Source organism: Peromyscus leucopus, chromosome 15, assembly GCF_004664715.2.
Source record: "Peromyscus leucopus breed LL Stock chromosome 15, UCI_PerLeu_2.1, whole genome shotgun sequence".
NCBI lineage: Eukaryota > Metazoa > Chordata > Mammalia > Rodentia > Cricetidae > Peromyscus > Peromyscus leucopus.
Window position 1 is genome coordinate 48396586 of NC_051076.1, and position 26917 is coordinate 48423502.

Here is a 26917-nt window from a genome sequence, read left to right on the forward strand (position 1 = left end):
ACATTGCCTTGTGGCCTGCTTATGGTTGGGTCACACACCTAGGGTCTCTCTTCTAATCCTTTGACATTAACTAGCACTTGCATGCTAGCACATGCCAAGTGTGCAAATGTAGCCCAAGGCTTAGACTCCAGGCTGTAATCCCATGGTTATTTATCATCTCATGCTTGATTCCTCAAAGGCTTCTGTAGCATAATAATCTCTCTATGTCTCTTTCCCTTTAGGTTCCTTTTCAGATTTCTGTTCTTGTAAATGTCACCTTTCATTTTGACTATCTCAGAACACCAACTTCAAATGCAGTTTTCTTCCTTCTCATATCCTACATCTAAATTCATCATAACTACTTCACATCTATCTTTAAGATGGCTGTCAAACCAGATGACAGCCCACCTTCTAGCTATTATTCCAGGTCAAGACTCCAGGACCTCCTTCCCGGAATCCCACAGCAGCCTTCCAGTCAGAATTTCTGACTCTGCCCTTCTTCTCTTCTTACAGTCTATTCGCTGTAGAATAGTCAGGGCCCTTTAAATATGACATCTGTTGAAGTACATTCTGCAGAAGTATAAGAAAACTTCTGTCCTAGAGTGTCTTCACTGATAGCTCTTCATCCTGAACAGGCTTTTCCCAGAAATATGCTTTGTTCACAATGTGTTCTTTATTTCCTAATTAAAATCCTACATGTTTAGACCACCGTTCCCTGAGTACCCTACCTAGAAAAGCCACCTGCTGCCAGGCTTATCTTGGCTTTACATTCATTTACTTCATTAACTCTTCATGGTGTATCGCATTTATTTATTTTTCCCAAATGACATACAGAAGAAACACAAAAGTATAATAAAAATGAATAAAATGTAGATACCTTCAGTCCTCCTCTGTGGTTTGGGTTTTCATGTTTTTCTTTCAAATATGCATTAGGATTTTCATATATCTTTAATTCTCATAAAACATCATTGATTTTTTTTTAAAACTGTCAGATAGTCTCTTGTTATAGCAAAAAAGTTTAGTGTTTTTATATTTTTGGGGATCGGAGGCATGACACATTTTATTTTAATGTTTAAACTTTTTGACTACAATCGTTTCTTCTTTTACTTAATTGCTCATGGGATTTGCTTTATTGTATCTAGAAAATGGCTCCTTTTATATAGTGTACATTTCGAACCACCACAAAAATATTTTTTAGTTAGATATAGTACCTTTCTAGGTTTCCTTTTCCTATCCTCTATGTTTGATCAGATAATTTAGTTCTGATATGTAAGGAGTATTAATTCATAGATAACTGTTCCCACAGACCATTTCTTAGCCAATCACTAGGATTTAAGGTCTCATGGACTTTAAGGGGGCCTCCTCAAGACTCTTGTAAGGATTTGGTGCCATGCTTCCAGCCACTACAACACTGAAGAAAGGTACTTAAAACTCTCCACATCTTAATAATGCCATCACTACAGTTACATCCACATTATTCCAGTCCCTAATTTGTCTATGAGATGAATTGCAATATCAAACTGAGAATTGATGACCCACATTATATGAAAAGCAGTGATAATTAGTCATAATATTTCATTGCCATAGCTTGGTTGCCATCAAATTTTAAAAATTCACTTTCATTCAAAGCTATATCCTGCTTGTCTAGTTTTTCCTGACTTCTGACTCTTTCATCTATTCTCTATGTCTAAATATGACTAATTCAACAATCTAACATCACTGTTTGATATCTAACAGCTGAGCTTCACATCCAGTTATATTTTGTAAACTAGACCTATAACTGAGCCTCACCCCCAAGTCACATGCCATTAACTTTAAGTTAGGTTCTACCAGCATGGAAACACTGAACAGAAACACTGTACTAAGGCTTTCCAGCGAAGTGTGTGTGTGTGTGTGTGTGTGTGTGTGTGTGTGTGTGTGTGTGTGTGTGTGTGGAGAGAGAGAGTGAGTGAAAGAGGAGAGAGAGAGAGAGAGAGAGAGAGAGAGAGAGAGAGAGAGAGAGAGAGAGAGAGAGAGAGAGAGAATTTGAGCAGCCTCCTCACTGTAGATTTAGATCCATAATTTTGGGTGGCCGCAGCAGCAACTATGGTCATCTTGAGCCTCGCAGGATCATTCAAAGTCAGTCATCATGTGACTCTTGATCTCTTGAAAAGCAGTAGCTGTGATGGTTCGAGTTAATTTTCAGGTAATTTCTAGGATTACCTGAACAAGGGTCTCTGAGCTTGTCTGTGGTGGGAAGACCCAACCAACTTTTGGTGGCATTATTCCCCAATTGGGACACAGGACTGTATAAATAAATAAAGGGAAAAAGAGCTGAATTTGTTCATTACTATCCACTTCTTGACTGTCATGCAATGTAACTTGTTGCTGCAACACCTGCTGCTGTTTCTTCCTTCTCAGGATGGACCATAACCCCATTCTGCAAGACAAACAAATTCATTCTTCCTTAAACTGCTTTTCCAGAGTATGTTTGTCACAGCAGCAGCAAATGGAAATAAGACATTGGCCACGATACCTCCAACTCTGCCATTAACACTCCCATTCCCTGAGTCCGAAGTTAGTTGAGCTTACATTTTCATTTTTGTTCCTTGAGAACTCCAGTCATTTTGCAGGTGGTTCTCCCCGTGGACACTCATGGTCACCCATATATACTTGGATGGATCCTGAGTGAGACAGTCTGACCTCTTAGACCGTTTGCTTTACAACTTTTTATTAAATGATCCTCTCGTAGCCCACAGACCAGTTATTTGACCAACAGTCATATCTCAAGAGACTCCACTTACAACGAATGTCTCTCAAATGTCATACTTTACAGCCGCTTCCATCAAACTATCTGCCCCTTATATCCCTTATATTTATTCCATAGTGCTTTCGTAAAGATCTAACCAATACTCAAAAATAAAAGATCACATACCTCTATATTTATTTTTTCTGTCGTTTGCCTTTCTGCTAAACTTCATCTCTTATATTAGCAATAGGCAATCATTAAAGACATCTAGCTGCCATCTCTCTATCTGTAGCCCTTAATGAGGTTCTTGTGTTTATTGATTTCTAGATAGCATCCGTTCAATAATACATAACGTCATCCACAAATGATTCTACTTAGGAGCCAGTTTATACCTAGTATCACCTCTGGACCCTGGCTGCAGTACCAGGAAGCCCCCCACTCCCCTAATTACAGTTTTCGAATTTCTTTTGCTCAGTAGTTACAAAGGCCTTAGTCAAAGGATTTACTTCACCTTTTTCCTTGGAAACCACACAAAATGGTTGAATTCAACACAACCAAAGTTGACCATACTGGAAAGTTCAAGTTTAAACAAGCTCATGGAGCTGATGTTCATCATCACCCATTTTTTTTCCTTGTGTAAGTCTCATGCTCTCCTACCTCCCTGCCAGTAGAAAATGATCTCATCATGCCCAATACCCTTTTTCTTCTCCTGAGTCAGGAAGCATGGAAAGGTGGAGTGGAGTGGACATGCTCAAGAAATTCTTTACACTTTGTTTTTCATAGCTTTCTCTTTGAACATATATGGCTCATGATCCATATTCATCCCCAATATGGTTCTAATTGCCAGGCTCACTTTTGTTGCATTTTTAATTATTCTTTCTGGTCTTACCATTTTATGTATGGCATATAATATGGAAACATAAACTTGTATCTGAAACATTGTCTCTTCTATGCTGCCATTGTCGGGTTTACCTCTGAATATGTCTTTTCCTTTGGTCATCAAAATGTATGTTTCTTAACCAAATCCAGATATTATTATCCTTCATAGACATTAAAGTGTCCTTAATATTTCTTCAAGGCCACACAGGGAGTTTTTGTCTGATTCTTTTATCCCCTGCTATCTATTAGCATAGAATAAAAATTAAGTGTAATTAAATTTTGCCAACATCAGTTTCTTCATGTTGCTACTATATTTCTTCTGCTACAAGATTTTCCCTGATAGTATAACATTCTTAAGTTCATAGCATAATTAGCAGTGTACATATAGTAAATGTTAAACAGAAAGCTTTACACTTTTATCAGAAGCATTTTATAGAAAAAGTAACATTTATTTCAGTACACACTGTAAAACAGAATACATGTGTAAGCATAGGTATTTATGCATAAGGACACAAATAATGATCAAAATATAAGCTTTCTGAAACTAATTTTTCAAGAGATAATTAAATTATCACCTTATACCTCAATGAAAATATTATTTTCCAAACAAAATATTTTTTAATTCTAACCTCTAAATTCAATGTCAGCTCAATAAATATTTATTTTATACTTCTGGCTGCCTAATAATAAAGCTGATCAAAGTCCCCACCTTAAATTCACACCAGATTATACTAATATTCAGTGTTCTCAAAGTAAATAATAATAATATATTATAAGAGTGTTCTCTATGACTTACTCCTGATGTTTTAATAATTCACACAAGAATCATGTAATTGTTGTAGGATTCTTATCCACACAATGCAAATCTTAAAGCAGGACAAAGCATCTGAATATTATGACATTAGTCAGTGGATTAACGAAAGAAAAGAGCACGATATGAGCCGAAACCTGAACAGTTCCACATTGGTGCTTTTTGCTATTTACCAAAAAGCAGGCACACCTCAGGGATAATGCACAAAGCTCCTCTTTGTAGCCACTCTGGTGTTAAAACCAACATGGCTGAAATGCACAGGATTCACGCAAGACGTGAGCACCGTCTGAACCAGAACAGACACAGTGTTATGCTATTTTTAATCAGCAGTTGTCATAACAGTATACAGCCTGCCCTGACCCAGAAGAGGTCACACTTGCTTGTGCATATAGATGAGACAGCACCCAGGTGTGTATTGATCTCAAAGGGTCCTCTTCACAGCAGTGAAAGACCATGGATGCTAGCGATGATATGGACTAGAATCAGATGCCTGGCCATGACACCGGGCATTAAGGGCAAAGCTCCTAGACCAAGGAATATATAGGAGTAAACACGTCCTAAGTGAGAATATCTCCTCATCTCCAGCTCAGCTTGAACCTGCATCTGAGGCAAAGCATTGTCATAGGAACTTTTGTTGATAACCACAAATTAAACATATATAGGGAGAAGGGTCATCAATTCTCAGTGAATGCAGCTTCATAAAAAGGCAACATTGGAGAACAGAAAAGACAGTGGCTTATTGAAATATTTATACCAGATTAATACAAACAAATATTTACAGAATTTAAATGACCTACGTATACATTTTTAAATGTGCCATTGCTAGGGAAAATAGTTTGTTAAGATGAAATGCGTTTCAATTTTTAAGACAATTCAAAGGAATCTAACGACAAATATTAAATTTAATAAGAAATCTGCTATGAAGTTTGCTACTTTATAAAACATTATAGGCTAACTTGAACACACATCTACACAAAATTATTTCAGCATTGCACAATTCAAAAACCAAAAACCCTCTGTTAACAAAGTTAAAAACAATCTGGAAAACCTCAACTGATTTGATTCAGTATAGGCCAGCTAAGCAATAACAAAAGCATATTCATTACAAATCCCTCACTCTATGCTTTGAACACCATACATCCTCTAAATGCTAACAGTGTGTTTAATAATAGAGACATTTTAAGTTTTAGAATGGTTGATAAGGAAAACATTAATTTGAATGAAAGGATATATCAAGACTGTAAACTTTTTTTACCACCTGGTAAATGTCAATTTGTACAACAAATGATTTCAGGGGGAAAAAAAGGTCGTGTGGCAGAAATAAATAATCATAAATATCCACGCACTCCCCATGAATCCCATCACTGTGCACAGTTACTGGAAAACTTAATTAAGCACTGGCATTCTGCACTGAAAGCATCTAACACTTTGATTCCATGCCTGCAATTCAGACATTAGCATTCAAATCAGTCCACAAATTGCACTTTGGTATTTGTTGAGCGAATGCCAATTAAATGGTTTCAAGTAATCATTTTTCATTTCCTGCCGAGTATCCGCCTAACACCTAATATTCCCATGGAACATAAGATAATTTGAAATGTTAGGATTTTACATTTTTATTGGGATATTTTTTAAAATAAAAGAAAGCCTGTTTCCATTGCTAGAAGAAATCTCTCCTCTCTTTGACATTTCCTTTGTGTCTATGCAAAAGAAGGTTAGCAAGTCACACCACACATGACCTCTAAATCTAGAGATAATAAACCCTGCGGCTTTCTAACTCATCAGAGCGGACCACATTGCCTCACACCGCCTTCCAATCTCAAGCGTGTTTTTGCTTTATGTCACTGTATGTAAGACGGATAGAGTTTTAAGAAGGACTCAAGTTTTAGATCAGAAGAGAGTTAGAGAAAATTTCTAAAAAATAATATAAGAAAACCAAAAAACTCCACATAATTATAGGAAGAAAATAGGATGAAATATGATTTTGTCCTTAACAAAGGAGTTGTAAGATTTGGCGATTTCATTGCATTTTTTTGTTTCCACAAATTCAAAAATATGGAAAATTCTCAAGATGGAAATTCTGTAGTTGTATAGAGACAAAAGAACATGCAAATGTGCTTTATCTGGGAGTTCATTTTTAGGAGGTTTGGAACTCATTAGAGTTACTGGGAAGTCATTCAAGTTTACTACTTGGTTACATCTTTTCCTCAGAAGCTCAGCTTTTGGCCTGGAAAGCTGGAACTAGAGATTTACCCCCACAAGTTTCATAAAAGTTTACAATGAAAAGAAGGGATTTAAAATAAATGTTCAAAACATATCATTTGAAATGCCTCTCAGTATATATAAGAATCTCCAATTGAAAAGGACAATCTTACTTGAAATTCTATTATATATCCTTAATAAATATGTGTTAAACATCTAAGATTTTTCAATTGTTTAGAGATGCTAGTCATGATGTAGTTAAAGGGGAAAACTGAATCTTTACTCTTGCATTATACACACACACATACACACACACACACACACACACACACACACACATATATATATATATATTTCAAGAATTCAAGAAAAGATGAAAAACAATGTTATCCCAAAGAATTTTTTACAAAACTGAAAAAACACAAATATTGGACATGTCAATATTATTCATGTAGATTATAGAAATGTTTTATAAGATGTATGCTATCATTTATCCAATAAACTTAAAGATTTGTACAATGAAAATCTTAAAATTCTGAATACATAGAGAGGAAGACACTAGAAAACACAGGTTTCTCATGCTTGTGGGTTGGTAGATTGAAATTGTGAAGATACCTATTGTATCAAAAGCAATCTACAAGCTGGCCATGGTAGCACACATCTTTGATCCCAGTGCTCCAGAGGCAGAGGCAGGTGGAGCTCTGTCAGCACAAGGAAGAAAGAGTTACATAGTGAGACCCTGTCTCAAAAACAAAAAAACAATTTTTTTTTAAAAAAGTGCTATACATTGAATTCAATCACAATAAAAATTCTATATACCCTCTATGCTATTTTTCAGAAAAAAAAATCATCTTGCAAATCATATAAGAGACACTACATAGCCAAAACAGTTCTGAGAGAGGAAAGTAAAACAACTGATTTCAAATTATCCTACAGAGCCCTAGTTAGTGAAACAACCCAATCCTGGTACAAAAGCATATAGATCAATGGAATAGAACAAAAAACGCAGAAATAAGATTGTGTGTGCAATTATAGACATCTGACTTTGACAAACATGCAAAATTTACATTTTGGATAAAAAAAATCTTTAAAAAAGGGTTCTGGGAAAAACTGAATATATAAAGATGGAAGAACAGAACTAGAACTCTCATAACAAAATAAAACAAAAATACAAAAAAGACAACAACAACAACAAAAAATCTGCAGATGCATTAGAATTACAACATAAAACCAGAACCCCTGAAATTGCTAAAGAAAAAAGCAGTTTAGTACACTGAGAGATATGGGCATACCTGAAGATTTCTGAAAAGGTTCATGGATACTTAAAAAATGTGACCAATAACTGACAAATGGGAACTTGTGGAATTAAAAAAAAAAGAATATTTAGCATATAGGAAATGGACAGTCAAAGAGGCAGACTGCTATAAATCTGGCAGACAATTGATATCTAAAATACATAAGGAACTCAAAAACTAAATCAATAAAACAAATAACACTATTAAGAAAATGAAATATGGAATGGAACAGTGAGTTCTCAAAAGAAGAAATACTAATGGATAATAAACACTCTAAAAAGAGTCAGCTATCACTAACCCATAGGGGAACGCAAATTAAAACCACTTTGTGATTAAAAAAATGGTTTTCATCTAGAAAATGAATGAAAATAAATGCCGGTAAGGATGTAGGGAAAGGAGAAACCTTATACATTGTTTGTAGTGGTATAAACTGTGTAGTGACGATGAAAACCAGTATGGAGATTTCATAATATGCTAATACTAGAACTGCACATGACCTACCTTTATCATTTCTGGACATAGAGCCAATGGACTTTATAGTCTAATAGAGAAATTATTACATATTTGAGTTTAGCAACGCTCTCTTCATAAAAGCAAAGAAATGAAATTAGCTGAGGTGTTCATCAACAAACAAACGGATAATAAAACTATGATACATTTACACAACAAAGTTCTTTCCAGCACTAAGGAAAAAGGAAATTTGCAGGAAAATATAATACATGGGAAAACATATGAGTGAGGTAACCCACCCAGGCTTAGAAAGGCAAAGACTATATTTTCTTTTACACAGTAGACCAGTTCCAATCATAAATAAGTGTATGTTGGACTGAGATGTCAGTAGTGGCCAGGTAGCAAAACAAGGATCTATGCAATGTAGCAGATAGTAAGAGGTCAGAAACAGGCAAAAAGGACAGAAAAAGACATAGGTTGTGTGTGGAAAAACAGGCAACACTGTGGGGACAGTTAAATGGTAGAGTGGGTATGAGGAATGGAGAAAGTTGAGGGTTGTAGAAATGGTCAGCCAAAATTAAGGATGCACGTAAAACCCATATAGAAACTACTACTTTATAAGCTAACTGAAAAGTGATGATTACAATACCAGAGCTGACTTGGCATTTAAACTTATTTCCAGTGCCAAGTGAGGAGCATCTTCTCCTGAATTGTTTGGCCAGGGAACCCACAGAGTTTCCCTTAGTAAACAAACAAACAAACAAAAAAACAAACAAGCAAACAAAAAAAAACTGTAGCCACTACTCTTTATTGTCCTTAAGAATTCAACACAAAGATTGTCTTTCTCAAAACACCACATACTCCATACTCTGGACACAGGGCACAGATAACCCAAGTGGAAGCTGTACTGGAAGCTTCCTCCCTGTGGGCCAGTGTTCACATAGCCACAAGTGCTATGAAAAATACTACAGTTTAGAAACCCCTGCTGAAATTAAGATATTTAACTAGCTATTAAAATGACAAACACATTATATAATATATACTCAATAATAAAATCACATAGAATAAGACTATAGTCATCTTAATGTCTGTAATTCAAACTTCACAAGAGTGGAAGTTTTCATTTCTGTTGACTTTTATTTTCTAATGTTTTGGTTTTTTTTTTTTTTTTTTCATCTTTGTATGTTAAGCTCTTCTGTTCTACTGAAATGTTACTAAGGTGCTTAAGTATTGTTCAAATCCAAATCTGAATTTGGGTTTGCACTAAGTCATAGTCTAGTGAGATTATATAATTGGTCATCATTTCCTGTCTCAGCTTCATTACTGTAATTGAAAATAAAAATGTGTAATACCGAACCCCACTGTGTAAAACTAAATATTTATTGAATGATGTGTGGAAAACAAAACAAAGTTTGGGTGTCAGCTGTCATTCTTACCAGGAAATGCTAAAATCAATCTTCAGGGAACAAAGGTAAGTAAGTGCTCGTCACTACATGTGACTCATCTTTTACCTCCTTTTTTCTATAAAAAAAATTCATTTTTTCCCTTAATGTTATTTTTCAGTTGACCGGATTTCATCCCAGAGTGTTTGTTTTCAGGAAGACAGCCAACGTGTATCACTGCCTAAAAGGATTCAGTTCTGAGTGTACTGGTTGACTGATTTTATATAAATGGTTAGTTCTGTCACTGCAGCATGGTGTTCTCTTCACTCCTGCATTACTGCTTTAACTGGAGGCTTCCCTTATCTAGAAGTCAGCTACAGTTGATTATGAAAGGTCCATGTATTTAAGACTTGGTCCTCAGTCTATGGTGCTAGAGGGAAGTGGTGGGATGTAAGAGAAGTGCAGAATATAGAACTTGGGTCAGTGGGCCATGGTCTAGGAGGAGATGCTGGGAACCTCAGCCCCTTCCTAAACCTTACGCTTGCTGACTTGAATAGTGCAAATGGGATTCCTCCTCCATGTACTTCTGCCGTGATACACTGTGCTGCCCCAAGACAAAAGCAGCCAGGCCAAGGGGCTGCACCCTAAGACTTCTGAAGCAGTGCATCAAAATGAATCCTTCCTTTTTCTAACTATCCCAAAACAATTTTGTGTCAGAGATAGAAAGCTGACTAACCAAGAGGCTAAAACGCACAAAATGAAAAGCAGCACCTGCCTCTGTCTAGGGAGAACTCTCGTGGGCACTTCTCCAGGGACAGACCATGGTTTTCCAGACATGGAGAAAACGTCTGTATCGTTACATAGGAAAGTCTTCAAAACAATCTCTATGCCTTCATTTTGTATTTTCTTTCTTTAGTTACATATTTCATCACAATTACTTTCCATATTCTCTGAGATATTATATGTCTAATACTAAACATTACTATACTTCAATAATGCTTTAGTTTGACAGTTATAAATTCTAAATTATTTTTCTTAAAAAATTTACAGATAAAGCCAAGTGGTGGTGGTGGTACATGCCTTTTATCCCAGCACCCTTGAGGCTAAGGCAGGCAGGTGTCTGAAAGATCAAGACCTGCCTGGTCTACAAAGTGAGTTCAGGACAGCCAGGGCTGTCACACAGAGAAATCCTGTCTAAAAAAATAAAAACAAACAAGCACAAAATTATGGGCACTGTTATAGAAAGTATATTTTCCTATGACAATATAGATAACTATATTTACCCTTATTCCCCTGAAGGTACTTTTTTTCTTACAGAATACTTAACACAGCACACAGTAAATCAAGGAGCATTTCAGAAAGAATAACATAGTTGGTTCTTATAATAAATTCCTGAATTACTCCATATTTCAATTTCTTCATAAAAACTATGATGCAATGGAATGTTAGCAATAGATCATAAAAGATTAAATGTGCTACTATATATAGTGCCCATGAAAATTTGGGAACAAATTAAAAATTTTGGCATGTTAATTATTATTCTCAGTATTTGTTTGTTTAAAAATGATCCACAGTTATCACACTTCAAAACTGCTATCTTTGAATCAGAATTTTATTTACAAGTTAGGTTTTATAGTTAAAGTAATGTGTTGTAATAGTATCATAAACATATGTGAACTTTCCTAACTCCTAAAATTAGGAGTCTGTCTTAGTTAGGTTTCCACTGCTGTGAAGAGACACCATGACAACAGCAACCCTTATAAAACTGCTGTGGCTGGAGTGCAGTTCAGAAGCTTAATCCATTATCATCACAGTGGGAGACAAGGCAGCATGCAGGCAGACACAGTGCTATGAAGGGGCTAGGAGTTCTTACATTTTGACTCACAGGCAACAGGCAGTGTGACTTGAGGATATAGGAGACCTCAAAGCCCACCTCCACAGTGATGCACTTCCTCTAACAACACCACGCCCATTCCAACAAGGCCATCCCCGCTACTAGTGCCATTCCCTTTTGGGGGTCATTTTCATTCAAACCACTACAATGTTTAAAACCTGGATTGTTACATGCATAAAATTTAATGGGGGTAAAGTTTTCCATATTTTTCAAGCACAACACAATCCTAGGGGCAGTTAGACAATGGTTAGCTTTATAGACAAACGTCCTTTGTGCCCTGATTTATGATATAAAGGAAAAGAAAATGAAATATCAAAACTAAAGCAGATCGAATGATGGTGACAAAGCTTGGGATCAATTTGTAACGTATCCTTGAACTCCAGTACTTGGGCTCGACCAGTCTACTTCCCAGGGGCTTATTTAACAACAAAGCCAGCAAAACTCAAGAAGTTAGGAACATATCACTCAAATAAGCATTTATATGTGCAGGAAAAAAAAAGGCCATGTGCTATTAGCCCTACATGATCACATTTAGAAATGAATGGATTTTTCCCTACTGAATAAAGATTGAGAAAGTATATCAAATTTTTCACATTGGATGACAACCAGAAAATATCCATTTGTGCAGATCTTTAAATTACAGCTATGAAATGAGAAAAGGTATAAATATGCAGAGGAATTCAAACAAAATATTAAAGTTTGTGGCCAAGGACTTGCAAAATAAGTCTATCCATGTAAAATTAGAAACGGCAAGTGCATTATCAATTATAGTACTTATTATTGGTTGGAATATATTGATAATTGAGCTAAAGTCATGCGGTTGATTCCCGGAAGTACCAGTTTACAACTGCTTTGTTACCAAGACGCAGGATGAATCACAATGGCCAGCTGTCTCTAAAGGGAGCATTATTGGTGAAGTGGGGTAGGGAGCCAGAATGTGGACAGATGAGTCCAATTCCGTTACAATGACAGGAAAAACATTTCAGCACATTTTCTGGAAAGAATGGGTCAGCAGCTTAATGCTTATTTAAGTTTGGCACTGAGCATGTGTCCCTCATAGACAGATGCTTAATAATAGTTCTTTGTAATGTTAATAATTGTGATGCCTACATGTGTTTTAGAGCTAGATAGCTACTTTCTAAATCAGGTAATTTTAGGATGTGAGTTTCATTAAGAATACAGCCAGTGCATCTAAATATAAGTTCCTGAATTTTCAAGGCTCAAATTATAACAGATGTATTAAATTTTCTGCTTTGAAGCTGTGGGTTATAATACGAAATATAATAAATATGCACACACACACACACACACACACACACACACACACCACACACACGCACACCCCCACCACCACCACCACCACCACCAGAAGTATACTTTAAATAAATTATGTGTATAAGTGTTGGCCTGCATGTGTGCATATAGACCATGTGTGTACAGTGCCACTGGAGGTCAGAAGAAAGCGTTAGATTCTGGGGAACTAGAATTACCTATGGCTGTGAGCTGCCAGGGGATGGGGAGCATGTGTTGGTATAGCAGCACCCTTAGGTGCTGAGCCATCCCTCCAGCCGCAGCTATATTTCTGCTACAGCTACACTGTTTAAAAGATATGGTAAGATAAAGAGTGTGTATTTCTGGCCTTGGTATTCGGAGAAGGATTATAACACAAAATATTCATTAATAGTAGATATACTTCTACATAGCCCCAAACTATATTTTTATCTTTATCTTTATAAAGCAGTCACCAACTACAATACAACGGAGCTAGAATCCCTAGACACAAACATTTCTTCACTAAATTCATTTTATATTATATCTAGAAACCATTAATTTTATTTTTCTCAGCAATTATCCAACATCAGAAAATTTAGTATTTACACATTGAGGTTTTAATTTTGTAAATTCCTTAAGGTAAAATTGTTATTGATATATGTTATTATATTTCAAATAAGAATTTGGAGTGACATTGCAATAGAAATCACTAATTTAATGGAGTTTTCAACACTGTATGATCGAATAACTTTTAGCATTTCTGTGGATTTTATTTATGTAGTTATATATTTACTAGGGGTATCGTAAACTCTTGTGTGAAACGTTAAAAACATTATGTACAAATTTTATATTTAAATATTAAATATATCATGTTACTTTTAAAGCCCAGAAAAAATGCAATAGACATAAAATATATATAGTATTAACCACATACTATTAGTACAAAATTGCTTATATATGCCCAAGTCTGCATTCACACATCTGTACTAATGTTTGCATCTAGCAGATGTACCAGTGTATGTATACATTGATTGCTCATACTTCCAAATTAGATTTTTCTCATTCAAAATAGGTCAAACATGTTACAGACAAATACACAAAAAATATATAATATCTGTAAAGCAAACACTATTCTGCTCATTTCTTGACTATATTTTCTCTTGCAAAAGATACACAGAATCCAAACACATAATATGCCATGTCACATTGGAACACTGTAATGTTAAGTAGGACCTCCAAAAGAGAAAACAATTTGAGGACAAGTGCTAGGCCTCACATTGCAAGACTCCCACCATTGCATTCCACCGGGTCCCACACTGAAACACTGTACAGACAGAGATGCGGCATGGGTGAGTGATGGGGACTGACAATATCCCCAACCAAGTTTCTGCTCTGAAGGAAACAGAAAGATGTGGCTGCTTATATGTCAACAATTTGAAGGAAAAAAAATAAGTGTTTCACAACCACAGTATGAAGGCAAAATCCTTGAGATTTGACTCTGGACAGCTTTCGAGAAAATGTCAGAGTCGCAGTAAATCTCAACGTCAAATGATACATGTGATCACTTGTTTTGTCTGTAAGACTAAAAAGATTTTATTTCACTACTGTCAGGGACTTTTTATGCATTATGGTGAGCGTATCTTTATATTAGCTAAATATTGATGAAAATGATTTATAATACAGTTTCCCTGAAGTAAAACAAAACAATAAGATGGCGGCTATACATGGTCTTACCAAGTGAAGATAAGGCATAGCAATGTAGATATCAAAATCAAAACTTGATTAAACATTGCAGACTGTGTTCGTTGAATGGCTCTATGAAGATCATTCTAGAAAAATAAAAAGCATATTTTAAATTTTGATAAATACTAAATATACAACGAGTTTAAACATCAAGTATCCTCTCTATGCATAATATGTAGATTTAAATGAATTTAGCAGTATATTTTCATTTTACATGGATCTGGACATAACTTACAATATAATTCTTGTTACAAAGACAGACTACAGGAATACCAATAAAGCACTAAAGTTCAGCACACTTTCATTGCAGAAAACAGATTACAAGTTGCATTTATTACTCCCAGACATACGAAGCCCACTACGAGGGTGCAGACTATACTCTCAGTACTCAAGAGTCTAAGAAAGGGAAATTGTGAGTTCAAAACCAGATTAGGCTCTATTACAACAGACCATCTCAAAGACAAAACCAAAAGGAAAAAAAAAAAAAAAAAAAAAAAAAAAAAAAAAAAAAAAAACCACCTCTTCCAAAGGTAATGATCTCATGAAAAAAAAAAAAAAAAAGTGCAAAATTTCAGGAAAATAATGCATCAATGAATGGAGCAGTGAAAGGAAACTGGAACAGTAATTAAAATTCACTAATGAACCATTGCATGAATTAGAGCAGCCTGTAACATAGGAAGAAACAATTGTCCATTAAGAAGTACTCATGTTGATTTCAGTAGTGTTAATTTTAAAAGAAATATGAATGAAGGAGCGCATGTTGAACAGACACATGCAGTCCTTCCCAGACAATAAAGCTTTTAGATGGCACCCTGGTCACACAGATGAAAATACTGAAGCGTGTCTTTTTTATTCGGTGCACTCATGAAATAAGTACTGAAAAAAAAAGTTTTAAACTTTCATCATTTAAAAATCCTAAGAGATGAATAAGAATAGTTACACATGCGCCTGCATATTGGAAATTTTTGCTTTTTATATAAAATAAATTGTCACTGTTGAAATAAAAATATGCAATTGACAATAGATAAAAATGGTGTGTTTAAATAATAGTTTTAGAAATGTCGATTAAATATTGTTACATTGAAGTATTCAATAATATAGCACTCTACCTACTACTTACCAGTATGTGACAAATTCAAATAAAAAATTGAATTACTTAATTTCAAATATGACTTGTGTGCATGTATCTAATAAAGTATGGAAATAATTAAAAATATTGAATTCAAATGCCAGAATTTTTTTACATTTTATTCACAATTTTCTGTTAGTCTCAAACTTTTAATGATTCACTTTTATTCATCTCATAATCAGGGAAGCATGAGAAAATAAATGTCACTAAGAAAATGATCTCAGTTCATTATTTTAGTTTTCGGTAGTGCATTAAGCCAGAACTGTTATGAAAACAAATAACAGAGTTTACTGGCCTGAATGTCATCTCTTACTCTTTAGCTTCTCAGAGCAGATGGGCTAATGATCAGAAAAATAATCTAGGACTGGACATCCAGTGGGAGCTGGAAAAGCTAAGTACAGAACAGCAATGGGCTGTGAGTCCTGAACTAATACTGTAAACAGTCTCTCTTGAATACTGACTAATAGTTCCTGTCTGGAGCGGTTATTTTTCTAACAGCTAAGTATACAGCAACTCACAGAGGTTTATTTGATTCTGGGTGCATTTTTTCATTAGCAATTGATTCAGTCAAAAGGTAATTCTTTGGGGCGAGCAAGACAGCAGGAGGCACCCCACAGGCCATGTTCGCCCACACTTCCCTCCCATTGGCCCTGGGCTTGCCTGGGAATCGTGGATTACTTCACATAAGTAGTTGGAAACACTCATCTGCTGTAAATGCTCAAATGTTATTCTAATAATTCTTCAGCCAAAGCTTTTGATATAGTGCCTGCTTAAAGGTCATTTAAATGAAAAACAAGTGTTAATAATAACAAGAGTAATTTTCCATGAAATGCAATCAACATTACAAAACCTTGCCCACACCAGATACAATATCTTACATGTCACATGTGTGTGTGTGTGTTTATGTGATTATACTTTATGTTCACGGCAAGTTTGCAACTAGATTACTTTTATTTTTTTTAAGATGAAGACAATAGCACAGAAATTAAATCAGATGTTAAGTAAAGTGCCCAGTATACATACAGAAGGTCGGCTGTGGCTTGAAAGTAAAATGTCTCCATTGACTCATGTGTTTCAATGCTCAGTCCCCAGCTGGTACACTAATTTCAAAAGTTGTAGACACCTTATTCTTGTATTTAAAATTCATATCCTGTGTGTGTGAAGGGGAGGTGTGTGTGTGTGTGTGTGTGTGTGCACGCGCACACACACACACACACACACCCTCTATGAGCGCATGTAGGTGTCATGGACCTTGTGTGAAAGTTGGAGGAAAGTTGCAGTTCAGTCTCTCCTTCAAGCCTGAGGATAAAACTCAAGTTCTCAAGCTTGGTGGTAGGACTCTTCACCCACAGATCATCTGACCACCCCAATAGTGGAATCCTTAGAATATATATCCTTCCTGAAGAAATCGATCACTGAAGACTCTGAGACCTACAGTTCAATCACATTTCCCACTGACTCCTTGCTTACTGACTACAAAAGCAATGTGACTAGTATATTTTGCCCTGCCATATCTTCTCTACCATGATTGCCTCTGGAACTATGAGCCAAATAAAAACTTTCTTCATTAATTTTTTTCAAGTGTTTGGTCACAGTAACAACAAAAGAAACAGAAAAAAAAAAAATGAGTACCCTAAAGTGGGTTTGTTGTTGTGGTAAAGCAGATAATGTAGATATTATTATCTTGTGCTAGTTTGAAAACATATTGTGGGAGAGCTTTAAATTCTAGGCCTAAGAATTTTGAAAATATTTTAAGCAGAACTTAATGGGCTTTTCTGGTAGCAGTGTGGAAGAACAGAGGCCCAGCTTCCAAGACTTCAGAGTGGATCAAGAACTCTATAGAGAACAGGGCTGAAGGCCATTGGTGTGGTATTCTGAAAAGAAATCTAGAAGCATGTTGTCTATGCCCCGATAACTTTAGTGAGGCTGAGTTTTCAATAAACCAATATGCTATGTATAGGGAAGTTCAAGACAGGATTATATTCAGGCTGTGACACTGCTCCTATCGACTCTTCTCATATAGGTTTCATTGAGAAAGAGCAACAGCTGGAGCAGAAAGATGTATTCTTTTTAATATGTCATTTGACGGTAGAATAAATGAACTTCAAGTTGAAGGCAAGGGTGCTGAAGAACAGCTGTAACTGCTAAACAGGTTAGCACCATAAAGAGCAAACAAGAGCTCTCACCAGGGTCAGTACACAAAGCAGCTGCCTTCCCAGCCTGGAGAAGGCAAAAACTGGCGATCTCATTGAATAGTAGTGGTTTCGCAATCGTGAAAGATGCAAGATTGAGGGGTCCCATAATCTCAAACCCCAGTTTTAAAGGAAGGGCAACTGAGGCCAGGAAATGCATGGCAGGAATGGAGTCTTTGCAAGGAGGCCATGAGAGGCCACTGAAGGAAGCTTATAACAGTGAAATCTAGATTGCAGTGGAGAAATGACAATATTGGAGATGGCCAGACCCTGGGATGTCTGCTAAGAAAAGCTGTAGACTTGTAATGACCAGCTAAAGAGAGAGGAGAGAGGTGATGTGTGCTACAGGTAGCAGCCATTAATATCAGTGTTATTATTTGAGCATAAGCCTTAGGTGCTGGACACAAAGCTTTAGGATTTTACATTTTCCATACTATAGGCTTGGTCTTATTTTGGCAAATATTTCTTCACTATGGCCATAATTCTTTAGGAAATACTTACTTGGCATTGCATATTAGAAATATCTAACATTTTTTAGGGGCTCACAGTTGAGAAATTGCTTCAGAATTCAGAAGAACTTGGACTTTGAGCTGTGTGGGAGCTATAACAAATAGGGGCTTTTGAAATGGGAACAAATACATTTTACCTTACGAGGAGGTCATGAGACTATGTGGGCCCAAAGACAGAATGTTGGGGTTTGAATGTGAAATGCCCCCAAAGAAGCCTGTGTTTGAACACTTGGAGATCAGCAGGTGGCAGTGTTTAGGAGGGTTGTGAGAACTTTGGGAAGTGCGGCCTTGCTGTAAACCTTGGGATTTTAATGTCTGGTTCCACTTCCTAAACACTTTCTTGTTTTCTGACTCCAAAACAGGATGTGACCAGCACTCCATGCTGTTGCTAAAATGCCTCCCCTGTTGCGATGCACTGTAGTCCTTGGAATAGGAAACCAAATAAATCTTTCCTTCCTTAAGTTGCTTTTCATCAGATATTGGTCACAGCAAAGTGCCTTATTCCAGACACACATTAGCATTTGAATAAAGAATGCCTAATTAACAAATGCCTTCCAACTTGCTTGTAAGTAATGAAAAACTGTGGTGAGCACTTTCAGGTCATAGGTACAAACAATTCCTTCCAAAGAGCAGAATGTCAACTTTTGATGCAGAAGAGGACTACAGCACAGCTGTGAATTTTGCATGTCTTTCTCCATCAGCCCTTGGGACTAGATCTGCCACTCAGCTCAACACCACTGAATCTATGATCACAAATTAGGAGCTACTCATTTTGAAAGAGCCTCACAAAACCCCACATTTTTACCAAACTTGAAATTATTCACAATTAATAATAGACAAAAACATCCCTAAGCCATAAAAACTAAGACTTGTAAACAATCAACTACATATGCATAAACAGATAGCCTTAAAAATGAAGAGTACTCCTGTTCAGAGGGATTGTTCAGACATTTGGACCTGTATAAACAGCAATTAGGTACTGGATTGATAACTTCAAAAAGCCTGAACCATTTTCTTTATCCATAACCGAACCCTTCAATAGCTAGGTAATGCAACACAAGCATTTTACAGATTTTCATTCTTATTAGGATATAGTAGATTAATCACTTACGTTTTATTAACTGTGATGTACTATTTAATTATGTAATCTATATAGTACAGTAATTACTTAGCAGTAGTTTACCACTAAACATTTAAATAATACTACTTTGAGACAGTTAATTACAGTAAAAGTTTTAAAATAAACACATTTAAATTTTCAATAACTTGAAATTGAACAAATTCTGTACGTTATGTAAAATTATAGGGGTTGATGCAATGGCAAAGGAATAAACTAAAAGCCAAATAATCTTCTGCTTCTAGTGAAACATTGAAAATAAGTAAGACATAGTGGGTGCTTGAAAAATATTTTTGTTTTGAACTTTACTTTTATTACTTACAATCATATTTTCCAAGGCATGTTTGGCAAGCCAACAGTTTAGAAAAACTGGAACAAATAGATTCCTTAAGGCAGGCCAGAATATCTGAAAAATAAGTGAATACTCAAATTTTATCTCATAGCAAGACATTGTATCTAGAGGATTAAAAAGAAACATAAAACAGAATAAAAGTTTCAAAAGAAAGAAAGAAAAGATGTAAAACAGTGCCAAATCCTTTAAAATCAACACTAATGGATGGTCTTTCACTCATGGCTGAAATCTTTCTTGGGGAAATTAGTACTGAAGCACAAAGCAAGAGGCTTCAACAGATGTCAGACGTCACCATGCTGAATCTATTATTAAATCTCAGAGTGTGTTTTTTACTTTGCTGTTCCTCCACCTCAGGTGGTAAAGAGGTACAAGAGGAGTCTTTTGAAATGTATCACTGTCTTCCAATTCAACCATTTAAATGATGTTGAGAAGCTGCATTCATTTGGACTTATATTTAGAAAGCTTGTCATTTAGTCTAGTTCTAATTCTCTCTGTAGATAAGTCACTCAAATTAAAATGCAAGAAGTGAGGAGCAGCTCCAGATAATATCTACTTACCCTTCTTTTATCACCAAATAAAGTCCAAACAGTTCTAATTCCAATAATCATTGCTATACCAAAATGATATTAGAATCTCCTCTTACGAATGGCATGCTCAGGATTACATATGTATGAGACTACAGTGGAACAGAGTGACTGTAGCATAGGATTGTTGTTGCCGAGGGGAAATTCAGAACATTGAGGAGAAGCTGGGTATGTGGCTTTGATTCACATTCCTACTAATGAGGAACTGAAGTGGACAAATTCTATAAACCAATTAGAAATGAGCCTGAGCATGCACACTAGAAATGAGCATGCTCTCAGTATGAGAATTGTGGTAAATATTTCATACTATTAGTTTCTATTTTCAAAATTACACAGCATAAATAATGTAATTTTGAGGATCGTTAAACAATACTGATATCTATTCAAATGAGACCTCTACATACACTGTATAATTGTTTAAAAGGTTTCACTTTGCTGTTGTACTGAAACTTAGTAGATTTCATTTAATTATGCAATTCAGTTATCATACTGACTTTATTCTTTTTAAGAAGCCAGATTCTACTCAAAGTCTGAATCCATTCCTCTTATATTATGTAGAAGTTTTTATACTTAGAGAATTTATTAAAATCTAATGACAAATAACACTCTTTAAGAGGCTTAGACTTACTGAGATAATGAAGGGGACTGCATTGATTATTTCCAAGATGAATGGGATTCTTAAAATCTGTTCCCAGATATTTCCCTACAAATAAATATTGAATAAAAACAAAAGTTAGAGAAGTTCTAGGACTCAGAATTCCTCTAGTAATACCAACGCTTTTATTAACAGAATATTGGATCTGTATTTGAATGCAGTAATAGCTTTTAAATTAATTTTAAGCAGAATTATGCTCTTTGGTTTTGTAATGTTAGAACTAAAGTAAATAGCCCAAGTAGACCAGGCAGAGTGTATATAACATTTGAATCCTATATTATACCCTAAAAGAAATTACTAGTAAATAAAGTGCATTAACAGGACCTTACAATAAACTGACACAATTTGTTTCCACTATCATAACTATACTAGCACATTGTAATGCAACTTACGTCTTTTGTAAATCATGCTTGTTTGTTATACTCAACTGGTATTTTTTTTAAGTTTAATGAAATTTAAAGAGCCATTGAATCATGTATATTCTAATCTCCCAGTCTATAATGTGAAATTAATTGGGACTGAGTACATAATTTACAGGGCCCAGAGAATAATGAATATAATATGGGGCCTCTTAACAATTTCAAGGGAAGCTATGAGAGCATTAAAACAGTTACAGAGATCTTGCAGTTGTGGAATCTTTTGTCATTACATGGATGGCATGCCCATGAAGTTGACCTTGATATTTAACATTTGGGTATGGTCTGAATGTGCCATGTACTAAAAGCTGGATCCTCTGTATAGAGACTTAATGGGAGAAATGAGTCTAAGGCTCCTGGTAAGGGGGATAACCTTTGCAGGGGATCAATATTGTGTTTGTGGGATTCCAGTGAGTTCCAGCAGGGGAGGATTTTCACAATCAGAGCAACCCTGGCATGTGACCAACCCTGGCTTCCTGTCTGACCTCTTACAATCTCCAATGCACACTTCCTTACTGTAACATGAGTCAACACGCAGGCCTTGAAAAAAGTCAAATCCATCAAACTACCTCATAAAGGACTTTTAAACTTCAGAACTGGATGACAGAGCCACCTCTTCCTTTGTGAAATACCAGCCTTAGAGAGCAATACAATATATAATGGCAAATCCTAAGAATGTCCTCAAACATTTTAAGGTATAAAGAGATCCATGCATTTGGAAAAGCAATTAGAAATCTGGATTGCCCACATTTTCCAATTAACATATAACATTAGATATAAATGAGACGTGTTCAATATTTCTTGAGGTTGCAATGGCTCAGTATATTGCAGTGTATAGGTATGTCTCTACCCCAAAGACATTGTGCTAGATCATCTATTTTCTAGGTGCTAAGGTGCTAAAAATGTTTGTCATATTGGCTCATAACCCTCCCTCATGTTACAGCCAATGTGGTACAGGAGGGAGCACGTGGGGGATGGGAGCACACAAAGATCTTTTCTGGAAAGAAATGTTATGAGTGAAAGGATGCCTTTCTCATCACTTGAAGCTAAGTGAAAAGGACTCAAAGGAATCACATAGCTTCATGTAGACTAGAAGCTATATTTAGCCCATGCCTAACACATGAGGAAAAAATAAGGAAAGAAAAAAAAATGAGAGACAGGCTAAGAACAACCAACAATCGCTTAAATTATGTCAATAATTTTTGGGGGGAGCGAAGTTGATATGGAAAATAAGGAAGGGAAACTGATCTCTTTTTAATTGGTTTTCCCTCCAGAGGTGTGTGCCTGAGGTGATGGGGGACTGGGACAGATGGGGACCTCAGGAGCCTCAGATCTTTGTCTGACCCTGAGAAGCTAGCCTGAGCCACTGCCTGGGGGATATTCAGCCAAAAGCCCCAGCGCAGCCATGGAAGCTCTCCCAGAGGGGAAGCGCTTGACCAGTCATTCCAAAGGATGACACACCAGACCGCTGTTCAGACACTGACCACTTTCCATCTTGGCTTGCTTTGTTCTGCTCTGGGCTCCCAAGGCAGCTGGCAACAAACAGAATGGATACGGAAGTGGGGGAGAGCACCATGATGTGGGTGTTCTGAAAGAGGGTATCCACGCTCTTGCAAGAAATTTTCCAATTATGCATCCACTGCTCATTCCTTCCAATCAGCATGGAGCAGCGGAAAGAGCATGGATTTGGAGAAGTGTAGGATGACCAGACTTTCAGAGACACTCAGATTTCTCCAAATGGCCAGTTTTAACTGAGTTTAGTGATGTCAGGTTACTTTTTAGTTTACAGGGTAATAATGTTCCTATCAGTATATACATGATTACGATTCATTTTCCCAGGCCCTGTGTTACATTGGACAAATTCAGTTCATAGTAATGTCTCCTGACATTCCACTCAGTTTAACAAATGATTTTTTTAAAATGATTTTTACTTAAATCATAAAAAGATGTCTTACAACTGGCATCTGATTTGGCTGGTTTATTTTCTGAATTATCTTTCATATTGGGGAACAAGGTTCTTTCTAAATTTCTGTGTTCTTGTTGTCTAGAGAATGAAATCCAAGTCCACAGTTATATTACATGGAGATTCACCATTTTAACCCTGGCTACTAGTTTAGCCTGTGGTTAGACTGCTCCTCTCTCCATTTAAAAACCACCCACAGATTCATCCATATTAAATTTTACAGTTCCCTGGACCTTCCAAGCTTTTTAAGCTTCTGAAACTTTGCTCACATTTCTCCCTCTGGATGATATGCCTTACTCTCACACAAGAGTTTGTAATATGGATTGTTCTTATTTATATACTTACTAGGACTAAAGTAAATATACAAATGAATAAATGAATTCCTAATGATTTTTTCACACCCTTCTTTCCTTGAATGTAATGTTTTATTTTTAACTGAAATACATTCTTTTTAATAATCTATATTGAAAACCCTTGAAAGAAATTTATAATTTGAAACTTCCTCAAATGTAGGTAAATACAAATCACTAATCATGGAAGCTAATTTAAACAGAAATTTTCTAGAAGATTTCAAAATTGCCTATCCATATGTCATTCTAAGGACTTTTATCTATGCTTTAGCTACAATTTATAATCATCAATAACCTGTGACTTCCAACCAGTTTATTTATCGTCCAGATCAATACCCCACATTTGAAATTCTGACTCAGGTCAAATATTTAATCCACTATTCCATATTGAGGTCTTGAAATCATAAATGCAATATGTCTGAAAGCCAAATTTATGTCTTGCTCCTTATTGAGCTCTCTCCCAGTAACACAAATCAAGTATCCTTGAGCATCCTCTTACACCATGCTTTCCCATACCACAAAAATGTAATGTATCAACAAGACAAAAAGATTTGCAAATAGATCATGAAATTTTTCTAGCTTACACTTTGGTTTGTTTCCCTCTCTCATCTAGTCAAACCTCCTAAGTAGCATCTGCCCATCCATTCCTGCCCCACAGGAATATACCTACACAATCTATAACTGCATGATATCACCAATGTTGCCAATATATCAATCCAGTATTTCTTCACTCCACTCACATTAATACACGTCAGTTATTCACACACTTTTACAAAAAAAAAAATGTCTATTATAATGTACAAGTCACTATCTCAATTGGTGTATATTGAGTTCTCTGTCATTTTTTTTAAATTTAGTTTAATTACAAGCAAGTATGTGTGACAGTGTGTGGGTATTTACACCTGAATATGGTACCCCAAGAGAACAGAGGCATTAGATTTTTCTAGAGTTGGGGTTACAGAGATTTTTGTGGACCCCCTACTTGAGTAAAGGGAAGCAAACTGATGGGCTCTGGCAGAGCAGGAAGCACTCGTAAGCACTGAGCCTTGTCCCTAGTCTTCTACCCTTATTTTAAAAGCTATTCCAGCTCTCAAGTAATTTTGATGCATAAAATGTGCCATGGTGGCTGCCTTTGTATCCAAGTCACCAAGTCTTCAAGTGGTCTCCCTTCTTGACTTCATTGTACAGACTAATCTACTCGGAGGAGTTTTATTGTTCCTTTGTTTCATTTGCTTTATATTTCCGAGTCATCCTGACATCAGTCACTCTAGGAAAGACATGGTCCTTTAAACACAAGGTTTGGATACAGCTAGCATACTAGAATAGATTTCAAAGAACACACAGTGATTTTACAGAAACACAACCCAAGACGCTCTGATCTGGTCCCCACACAAGTGCCACAAAGGAGGAAGTTCCTAAATAAAGACTGTGATTACATTATGCTGACCACACCATGGCTGATTTTTTTTTCTGTGTGTGTGTGTGTGTGTGTGTGTGTGTGTGTGTGTGTGCGCTGCAGCAACTGAATGAACTTCCCACTGAGGACTAATTTCCATGGTCAAACTGTATAGAGGAATAATGTGTTTACAGCTAAAAATAAACACATATATTTTCAGTGATATTCAGTTTGCTTAATTCCTAGGTCTCAAGTTATCTTCTGAACTAAGTGATGCATTCATAAATTATCTTCCCTAAAACAGTTATTAAAATAAATATAGAAAGGATCCATGAGTTTCACTGGCCATTAGGAATTCCCAGAGGAACTACATCATAAGAATCCACAGTACAAAATTAAATTATGATGACAAAAGAGAACATGCATTGATAGAATGCCAATATGCAGTTGAACTATAAACAATATCCGAAGACAAGTAAAGTGGCTCTCAAAATCATATCAAACACTTATTTCACTTAATTTCGCCTTCATAATACAAACAAAAAAACGTTTGCTCCTTCTGAGAGATAACATTCTATCAATTTCTGTGTGTGTGATGCTAGGTTACTCTTATTGGCAGAATTCAATAAAATGAAAGTAAACTTTAATCCAGCCATTTCAGTTACCATGGGCATTCCAGTCCTTAAACTGTAACAAAATACATGACAGAAAATGTACTAGATATTATCACCAAGGAAAGCAGAAATCAATTCCAAAAGGCACTTATTATAAAAATTGCAGAAATATGGCAACCTAGGTGTTCTAAAAGCCCAGTTTAAACCTAAGAATTATATATAAACATTTTATTCCTTGTGGGGTTTTTTTGAAATTGTATATTAATTACATTTCTCCCTTTTTTTCCTCCCTCCTAACCCTCTCATATAAACCTCCCCCACTCTCCTTCAAATTCATGACCTCCTTTTTCATTTGTTGTTACTGCAAATACATAAGGGTTTATATATACAGATATATTCCTTAATATAACCTGATAGGTCCATATAATATTACCTTTGAATGTATGTTTTCAGAGCTGATTGGCACTGGACAACGTATGGGCAGTCTGGTTAGTAGAAGTTTACTGGTATAGTTGTTTATGTTACTAGGAGACACAATCTCACAGCAAATTTCCTAATCCTCTGTCTCTTAAAATCTTTCCTCCCCCTCTTCTGTAATCTTGCCTGAGCCTTAGGTGTGTGAGTTAAACATTTTGTTTATAAGGGATAAAAGCAAGAATGCTTAACTTACATAATGAAAAAATCTAATAGTTAATCTTCTTTGAATAGATTTAAAATAGTATTATGAAGCTTGTAGCATTAAATGTATGATTACCAATATGTAAATTTCAAATGTCAAGGCATAGTATTTAGATTTACTTGAAACCATCTAGAAATACAAATTTGTTTTTTTGTTTTTTTGTTTTTTTGTTTTTTCAGATAAGTTAGTTACTCCGGTGCTATATTTCTCAGAAATAATACATTTTTAGAGTAATTATGGAACAAGTAATCATAGACTTAACAAAAGCTTCTAGGTGTGATGAAGTTTATTTGTAGAGCTTTGGAAATCATGCTGATGTTTGTTTC

At 35.8% G+C, this 26917-nt stretch overlaps 1 protein-coding gene across 5 annotated transcripts in view; it reads right to left on the minus strand.

Moving 5' to 3' along the window:
• The window catches only part of Kcnt2 (potassium sodium-activated channel subfamily T member 2), a 344440-nt gene that overhangs the window by 195985 nt on the left and 121538 nt on the right, over positions 1-26917 (minus strand). For all 5 annotated transcript variants that reach the window (XM_037211345.1, XM_028859443.2, XM_028859446.2 and 2 more), the window contains exons 6-8: positions 21147-21221; positions 19905-19988; positions 14627-14721 (exon numbers count right to left, since the gene is read on the minus strand). In XM_037211345.1, the coding sequence (XP_037067240.1) occupies positions 14627-14721; positions 19905-19988; positions 21147-21221 (254 nt within the window). The remainder of the gene's footprint in view (positions 1-14626; positions 14722-19904; positions 19989-21146; positions 21222-26917) is intronic.